This window comes from Alligator sinensis, unplaced genomic scaffold (genome assembly GCF_000455745.1).
Source record: "Alligator sinensis unplaced genomic scaffold, ASM45574v1 scaffold811_1, whole genome shotgun sequence".
NCBI classification, from domain to species: domain Eukaryota; kingdom Metazoa; phylum Chordata; order Crocodylia; family Alligatoridae; genus Alligator; species Alligator sinensis.
In genome coordinates this window covers 328,782-336,859 of record NW_005842579.1, presented here as the reverse complement: position 1 = coordinate 336,859, position 8,078 = coordinate 328,782, and the positions used below count along the sequence as shown (strand labels likewise).

General features: G+C 62.8%; 1 protein-coding gene across 5 annotated transcripts in view; it reads left to right on the top strand.

The window, feature by feature from the left end:
* LOC102382177 (death-associated protein kinase 2-like) overlaps window positions 1-8,072 on the top strand; it is a 9,494-nt gene extending 1,422 nt beyond the window's left edge. The window contains exons 2-13 of one of the 5 annotated variants that reach the window (XM_025214379.1): window positions 3,239-3,310; window positions 3,924-4,028; window positions 4,688-4,909; window positions 5,181-5,319; window positions 5,593-5,722; window positions 6,181-6,229; window positions 6,461-6,487; window positions 6,827-6,979; window positions 7,105-7,150; window positions 7,286-7,375; window positions 7,552-7,635; window positions 7,777-8,072. In XM_025214379.1, coding sequence (XP_025070164.1) covers window positions 3,967-4,028; window positions 4,688-4,909; window positions 5,181-5,319; window positions 5,593-5,722; window positions 6,181-6,229; window positions 6,461-6,487; window positions 6,827-6,979; window positions 7,105-7,150; window positions 7,286-7,375; window positions 7,552-7,635; window positions 7,777-7,857 — 1,083 coding nt within the window. In that variant the 5' untranslated portion in view covers window positions 3,239-3,310; window positions 3,924-3,966 and the 3' untranslated portion in view covers window positions 7,858-8,072. Of the gene's footprint in view, window positions 1-3,238; window positions 3,311-3,806; window positions 4,029-4,687; window positions 4,910-5,180; window positions 5,320-5,592; window positions 5,723-6,180; window positions 6,230-6,460; window positions 6,488-6,826; window positions 6,980-7,104; window positions 7,151-7,285; window positions 7,376-7,551; window positions 7,636-7,776 lie in introns of all 5 variants that reach the window. The other 4 variants (XM_025214376.1, XM_025214378.1, XM_025214377.1 and 1 more) reach the window with 4 other exon arrangements.
* Window positions 8,073-8,078: the final 6 nt, after the last annotated feature.

The window sequence follows — 8,078 nt, the reverse complement described above, 5'->3', positions numbered from 1 at the left end:
AGGTGGGTACCGGGCTCGGGCCGTGTGTCCGCGAACCCGCGGCCACAGCTGCCAATGCAGTTGTGTTCATGAGTGTGTGCGCGTAAGGGTTTGTAAGGGGGGGTGTGCATAAGAGTGTTTTCATAAGTGTGCGTGTGTATATGTGTGTGTGTAGGTGTGAAAGGGGAGATTTAGCTACCCGCCTATATAGGGGTGCATGTGCGTGGGCATGGAAAGGGAGCTATAGGGGCAGGGAGGGGGAGGGGCATGTATGTGTGCTGCCATACAAGGGGGCTGTGGCACAGCTGGGTTGGCAGTGTGCAAACACAGACATGCACACAATCTCACACTTGTGCCCCCTCGCTCGCATACACTCGCACACACACTTTTGCCCTTGAGCGCATGCCCCTGGCAGCCTGCCAGGTGGTGTTGAGTTGAAAGGGTGTTTGTGGGTGTGTGTGTGTGCGCACGTGCGCAGATGGCCGAGCGTGAAGAGGTGATAGTGAGTGTGCGGGAAAGGGAGGGGCCCTGTGTGAGTTGCGTTGGCTGGAGTTACTGCATGTGAAGGTGGAGGGGCTGGTGCCGTGTTGTGCGTGTGTGTGAAACGCTGTGGGCTGTTGCGTGCAGGCTGGAGGAGATGGTGTGGAGCAGCCCCCCCCCACACACGCACACGCACACCAGCTGTGTTTGCTTGTGTTTGGACTTGCCTCAGGAGGCAGTGGGAGGATGATGCGCCCTCTTCCCCATGGAACAGCTGAGCCTGGTGCCCGCAGCGCCCTCCCAGGCTCTCCCCTCTCCTCCTGTCCGCTCCTCCCAGGGGCAGGGGGTCCCAGAGCAGCTCCCAGGACTGCCTCTGCTAGGCAAAGTCGGAGAGGGGCTGGAAAGCAGAGGAGAAGCCTTTTGGTGCTAGGGGCATCAGTGGATGGAGCCCAGGCTCTGCCGTGCCACTGATGTCCCAAATGACCTTGGCAGAGTCATTTAACGACCCCCATAGGGACCCTGCGGCAACCTTGGCCCTGTGTGTGCAGGTGTGAGCGGCTCGCACTCTCCCACCACAGAAGCTGGATCATAATGCTGCCCTGGAGCCAAGGGGGGGATTGGACTTCCCTCCCCAGAGGCAGCCAGAAAGCTCCGGCTCGTGTTTCCCCCGCATGAAAGCATCCCGGTGCTTTGCTTCTGTGGCTTGTTGACTGCTGCAGAGCAAGAGAAACCGGCTGCTTTCCAGCCCCTGCCAAAGGGCAGCAGCAGGCCCAAAAATGCATACTTGGCCCAGGGTGGTGGGAAACGAAGGGGCTGGAAATAGAGGCTCCCTGGGGGGATTTCTTGCCAGATCCAAAGGCATTTGCCAGGAAGGCGGGGGAAGGAGGGTGGAGGACACAAGGCTTCAATTAAGAGATGCTCGTAAAAATAAAATCTCTGTGTCCAGAGCTTGGTTGCATCGCAGGCCCAGGCGGGGCTGGGAGGCGGGGGGGTGGTGTCAGGGCTGGGTCCAGCCCCATCCCTGGATGCTGCAGAGAGCCTGGCAGCTTGAAGAGGTTTCTTCCTGACCCCTGGAGCACGTCTGTGGCTGGGAGGATGTGATCGGTGCTGGGGAAGGTTGCAGTATGTCTCTGCTTTGCAGCATCAGCTACCTCCCATCCTCCCTGTCCTGCTAGGACTTGGGATTTTCCCTTCCTGCTGCAAGGTCAGCCTTGGCTGGATGCCTCTTGGCTCCCTGCAGTGCAGAGGAGAGGTGGGCACCTTCCTCCTACCAGCCCTTCCCTGCTCAGGCTGCGGGGTCACCCCTTCTTCCTGGGGAGGGGAGAATCCCCTATGCCTGGGCTCACTTTGGGAGGATCAGGAGGGGGTCCTGGGAGCACCAGGTTATATCCATGAGATGGACCCAGGAGATGCCCCAATGAGGCTGGGGGGAGCTGGGGCTGCAGCCGGACCCACACCAGGGCACCATTGACACTGCTGCCCTGCTGGCATCTCCATCCCTCCCCCCCCGGGACTGAGGTAAGAAGAGGCATGAGAAGGGTGTAGTGGTTAGAGCAGGGACGTGGGAGTTGCTGGGACACCTGGGTTCTCTCTGAAATCTTGGGGAGGGAGCCCTAGGGGGCCTGGGTTTGCACAGGGGGGCAGGACTTGTGCTCTACCCACCCCAGGAAGGACTCGCTGTCCCTGCGCCCGTTGCAGCCCGCACGCCCATGCTTCCCCGTGACCCGCCGCGCCGGCACAGTGGACGATTGTGCTGGGAGCCGAGGGCCGGGCCCCATACAATGGGGTGTTGTTTGGCCCTGGCGCACGGCTGTTGTCGCCTCCCTGTCCCTCCAGCTCAGCTTGGCCCAGGGCTGGGGGCTGGGTAGTGCCGTGCTCAGGGCACTTGCTTTCGTGCTACCCCTGAACTCACTGCCCTTTGCTACTGCATGTGTCCTAAGCCCCGTATAGCTAGTGGGGATTCTTCTGCGGAGGCTCCTCTGCAGCTCACGACAGCAGCAGCTGCGTGTGACAGATGCCTCCATCGCCTCCCCGTATTTTTAGGCAGCCAGCGCTCCTGCTGTCGTGACTCAGGCTGGGCCCCACTGAGCGGGGGAAGGAGCCCCCCCAGCTCGGAGCCGTTAAAGCCGCTTCCTCCTTGTGGGCGGTTTCACTTTCAGTCCAGGCCAGAGTCTCCTGGGCAGCTGCCATGTTGCTCTCCAACTCCTGGGGGGCAGCTGCATCTCGGAGCCCCCAGCCCCAAAGCCCCCACCTGAGCCCCTGGAAAGCAGAGCGGGTTCCCCAGGTGGTAGGGAGCTCTCTGGCCCTGGGAACAGCCAGGGTCGGCCTTCGCCACAGCAGACCTTCCCCCAGCGCCTGGTCGGAGACTTCTGACTTCTTGGTTGAAGTTCTGCTCCAGGTGGGGATTCCCAGCTCTCCCAGGTGCTGCTTGCAGAGCTAGGACTGATCCATATCCTCTGAGGCACCCGGGGCTCTGCTGTGCCCAGGCGAAGGGGCATGCCCAAGGTTACTCAGAAGTCAGTGGCAGAGGGAATGGAACCCAGGTGTCCTGGTGCCCTGCAGCCGGGGCCTGAGGTCTTGACTCTCCCCCTGGTGCTTGGCCACCACCCCCTGGCATCCTCCCAGGGGAGGCAGGAATACGGCCCTACCGCCCCCTGGAGACCCTCGTCCCTCCTGAGTGACAGGCCGTGCTCCCTCTGCGGGCAGCAGCAGCGAGCTGTTATCTGTGCTCCGGTTCCCACATCTTGAGCTAACCCAGGCCCTTCTTTTGTCTTCGCAGCCCATGGCTGAGGATGGCAGGGCCAGTGGTCTTGCCGGGGAGGGCATGAGCCTCCCCACGGGTGCCGCGGAGGTGAGCCGGAGCCACGGGGCTTGGTGTCTGGGATGTGCTCTCCCTGGGGCTGGGCTCCTGGCTCCAGCCTTGCCTTCGGGTTCTTCCTTCCCCTCCGTAGATGAGCCCCCAGCTGTGCTGCTAGGGCTCGGCTTTTTGTTGCCATTCAAAGTGGCTGGTGGTCCTCCGGTCCCATCCTCGCCCTCCGGGGCTGAGGATCCTGGCCCCTGAACTTGGGGGCTGTGCTGGGGGAAGCTGCCTTGTTTCGGGCCCTCAGGTTCCCCATGCTCCCTCCCTGTCCTGGCTGCCGGGCACGTGGGCATGTGCCCAGCCCAACTGGGTGGGCGCTTGGCTGGGAAAAGGGTGAGCCAGCTTGTCCTGTCTGCACCCGGGGAGGTTTTTCTCAAGGGAAGCCAAGGGCACTGGGCACTCTTGGGAAAATCCAGCGCTGGGATCCTGGTGTCTCTCCTCGATCTGTGCTCAGAGAGCTGGTCCTCCCTGCATCCCCTTGGTGCAGTTGGAGCTGGCTCTGCCTCCTGGGCCTTGCCGCTTCTTCCTTTGCAGCCAGCTTGGCCCTGTCTGAGCTGCATCCCGGGGCACCAGCACTCAGCCTGCGCCTATTGCAGGGGTCCAGCTGCCTGGAGGATGTCGAGGCGCTAGTGACAGGGGCCGACGCCATGGCCGCGTTCAAAGCCGGGAATGTGGAGGAGCTGTATGAACTGCTAGACACTCTGGGCAGGTGAGCACAGGCTGGGGCCAAGGCGCGAGGGAAGCAAATGTGGCCGGAAGCTGCTGCCTGACCCCACAGCCCACACCGTCTACCCACGCTCCTTCCTCTTCCCCCTGGGCTGTCCCTGGGCTCTTGGCCCACAGCCTTCCCTGGTGTCAATGGGCCCTGAGCTCAGCCAGCTGAGTCTGGGCTTGACCCAGCACGGTCATTTCCCAGAGCAACTCTTCTAGCTGCTGGACTCCCCTCCAACCCCCGGCAGAACCTGGGAGTCCAGGTTCTGTTCCTTCCCATAGCTGACAGCTGTAGCTGGGTCCTGACTCCTTCCCCAATCGAGCTGTGAACCCAGGAGTCCTGGTTCCCAGCCCTGCTTCTTCCCAAAGCTGTGGGTGGGAAGGGGGGAGCAGGGTCGTTGGATCAAAGAAATTAGGAGCCGGGACTTCTGGGCTCTACTGCAGCCCGGGGAGGCAGGAGGGCCTAGTGGGTAAGAGCTAGGAGACCTGGGAGCCAGGGCTCTTGGGTTCTCTCCCAGCTTTGAGAGGGAAATGGGGGCTAGTGGTTAGAGCACTGAGGTTGGGAGCCAGGACTTGCTGCCTAGGGAGTGGATAGAGTAGGGTGGGGGCCTTGCTTGTACCAGCCAGAGCCTCCCCTTACTCTGCCCCCTCCTGCAGCGGGCACTTTGGCGTAGTGAAGCGGTGCCGGGAGCGTGGGACAGGGACCTTCTACGCCGCTAAGTTTGTGAAGACGCGGAAGTGCCGGGGCAGCCTCCGGGGGCTGGGCCGTGAGCAGGTGGAGCGTGAGGTCGGCATCCTGCAGCAGCTCGAGCACCCCAACATCATGCGCCTGTACGACCTCTTCGCCAGCAAGGCCGAGATGGTGCTGGTGCTGGAGCTGTGAGTGCTGCAGGGTTGGGGGTGGGGCTAGGCTCTGATTTCCTCCCCCTACCCCCCCACATCAGCACACACTATGCTTGCATGGCCCCTCTCCCCCCATTTTCCAGATGGGGAAACTGAGGCCTGGAGCAGGGACAGGACCTCACCAAGGCCAGGGTGCAGCAGACCTGGGGATGGGACCCTGCCCCTTGGCTGTGTCCTGGCAGTGAAAGGTGCAGGACACCTGTGCCCTCTGTGCTCCCTGGTGCTCACCCCCACCCTTCCCCCCCAGGATCTGCGGCGGGGAGCTCTTTGACTTCATCGCTGCCAAGGAGATGCTGACAGAGGCCGAGGCCATCGAGTTCCTGGAGCAGATCCTGCGTGGAGTCGCCTACATGCACTCCCGGCACATCGCCCACTTTGACCTCAAGGTGCCCCCTATCTCCCCCTGGAGCTGCCGCCCCTGCCCTGGGGAGGGGGCTGATCCTGGGGGTGCTCTGTGCTGGGGTCTGGTCCCATCATGGAGCCATGCCTTGTTGTGCCGTGCCGCTGAGGGCGGCCCCAGGGCAGCTCTAGCTTGGTCTTGCAGCCATGGACACAGCTTTCCCACCCCTGCCCCCAGCCAGGGGGATGTGCCAAGGGGCCACGGGGATTTGGTGGGGGGGAAGACTGGGGCTCATGGTGCCTCCTGCCCCTCCCTGCAGCCGGAGAACGTCATGCTGCTGGAGAAGGATGTGCCCAACCCAAAGATCAAGATCATTGACTTTGGTCTGGCGCAGAAGTTGGAGGATGGCACGACCTTCAAGAGCCTCTGCGGCACCCCGCAGTACATTGGTGAGGGGCTTGGCTGGGCGCTGGAGCTTTCTACCCCTGGCCTGGTCTTTGGCGCTGACCTGTGCCACGGCCTGTCCTGCCGCGCGGCTGTGACCAGTGGCTTCTGGCATCAGTGGGTAGATAGAGGAATAGCTGCCTGCTATGGAAATGCAGCCACCTCTGGGGTGGAACATGGTGGTGGAAGACGAGGCATGGAAAGGCTCTTTGGCAGAGGGGGGCTTTGAAGAGGAGGGGGATGTAGAGGGGGAGGGGATGGGCTCAGCGTCCCAGCGATGTCTTCGAGCTTCTTGGGTGCCAGACCGAGGGCCACACCACTGCTACTGCCTCATGGGGGGCAGCGGGACCCTGTTATGAGCTAGATGGGAGGGGCCACGAGACACCCCTTCATTACCCCCAGGGGGTAGGGGACCAGCCACAGAAGTGACTATTCCCTGTTTTTTTCCCTCCCCGCTTTGCAGCTCCAGAAGTGATCAACTATGAACCGCTGAGCTCGGCTACGGATATGTGGTAAGTGTGTTGGGGGGGGGGGGGGGTCCCCGTGGTGGCCATCCAGGGACCGAGCTGTGCTCTTGCCTCTCGAAGGCTGGCGGGTAGGGGCAGGGCAGGTGAATCTGGGGTCCCTATGTCAGCCCAGGTGAGACTGCCAGGTCCTATGCCCTTGAAAGACCTGCTGTGCCTGGGGTGGGGGGCACAGAGCCGTTGTGGGGGGCTCACCTGGGGCATCTCTCTCTGTTTCAGGAGCATCGGGGTCATCACCTACATCCTGTGAGTGCCCAGGGCCACGGCGGTGCCTCCCTCACTCTCATTAGCCCCAGCTGTAAATCCCTCCCAGGGAGTCCTGGCTCAGAGTGGGGAGATCTAGAGACCCCCCAGTCCCATGGTCTGCCCCCTTGTCAATGGGACCCGGGAAACCAGCCCCCTCTGTCCAGCACAGGGGGCTGTTGGCTCCAATCTGCAGAAGCTCAGAATTGGGGCCCCTGGTTGACCCAGGGGAAGCTGGTCAGATGAAGGGGGTTTCACCCAGGGGACCACCTGGCCATACAGGCATTGGGGGGGGGGTGTCCATCCTGCACAGCCTCATGGGCCTATCTCCCCCTCCACCAGGCTGAGCGGCATGTCGCCCTTCCAGGGCGAGACGGATGCCGAGACCCTAACTAATGTGGTGGCCGGCAGCTACGAATTCGAGAACAAATACTTCAGCCAGACCAGTGAGATGGCCAAGGACTTCATTGGCCAGCTGCTGGTCAAGGAGCCGGGGTGAGGCCTGGGTCTGGTGGAGGGTCCCCTGTATATCTCCCCCAAGTGGAGGGGAGCAGGGGTCAGTTCTGTGGGGCAGCAGCAGGGTGGGGAGGAGGCAGTGAAGATGCCAAACTCTGTTCCAGGGACCGAATGACCGCGGCTGAGAGCCTCGTCCACCCCTGGATCAAGGTAAGGGGCACAGGGCACATGGGACCCCCCAAGGCATTGGGGCAGGGCAAGGGCTGCCGGCAGTGCCCATGAGGGCCAGGAGGGATTTGGAAGGGGTTGAGCAGCAGTAACCCCTCGCATGCCCCACTCCACCAGCCCCTGAGCCGGAAGCAGGTTGCGAACCGCAGTCGGTCCTCCATCAACATGAAGAACTTCCGCAAGTTCAACGCCCGCAGGAAGTGGAAGGTAAAGGGGTCCTGAGAGTCCTCTTTGTCCCTGTCCTAAACAACTGCTGTGTCCTGCATGTCTGTGGCAGGAGAGGCCAGGCCTGGAAGGGCTTCTGTGGCCTTGGAGAGGAGCTGGGGGCAAGGGGAGAGGGTTTGTGTGTGCAAGCATATGCAAGCGTGCATCCCACCCTACAGCTCTCCTACAACATGGTGTCTGCCTGCAACCGCCTCTGCCGCATGAAGCTCCTGTGCAACCAGAGCAAGGCTGACGAGCCCCTGGTACGTGCCTGGAGGGTGCCTCCCTCTTGGGGCTGGGGGTCAGCGCAGTCCCCAGGGGCACCGAGCCAGGCTTGATGCCTCCAAGCCATGGCTGCCCCCTGTGCCACCCCCCCCCCACCTGACCCTCCTGTCCCCTTGCAGCGCAGCTGCGAGAGTGACCAGGAGGACGAGCCCACCCGCCCGGTGACCTTGCTGCGCCGGCGGAGAAGCAGCTGCTCTTGATGGCCCTGCCCGTGGCCCCGGCGGCTCCCGGGACCCCTGGCATCCTCAGGGGGCAGCACCAGCCTGGAGGGAGGGCACCTGCACTTGCCCCCAATGGCTGGGATCCATTCGGCAGGAAGGGGCAGGGACTTTGGGTCTGGGGGCCTGGTCCAGGCTCCCCTCCATCCTAAAGGGCAGGGGGGTGCTGAGGGCATCTCCTGCTTCCCCAGGGCAGATGGGGT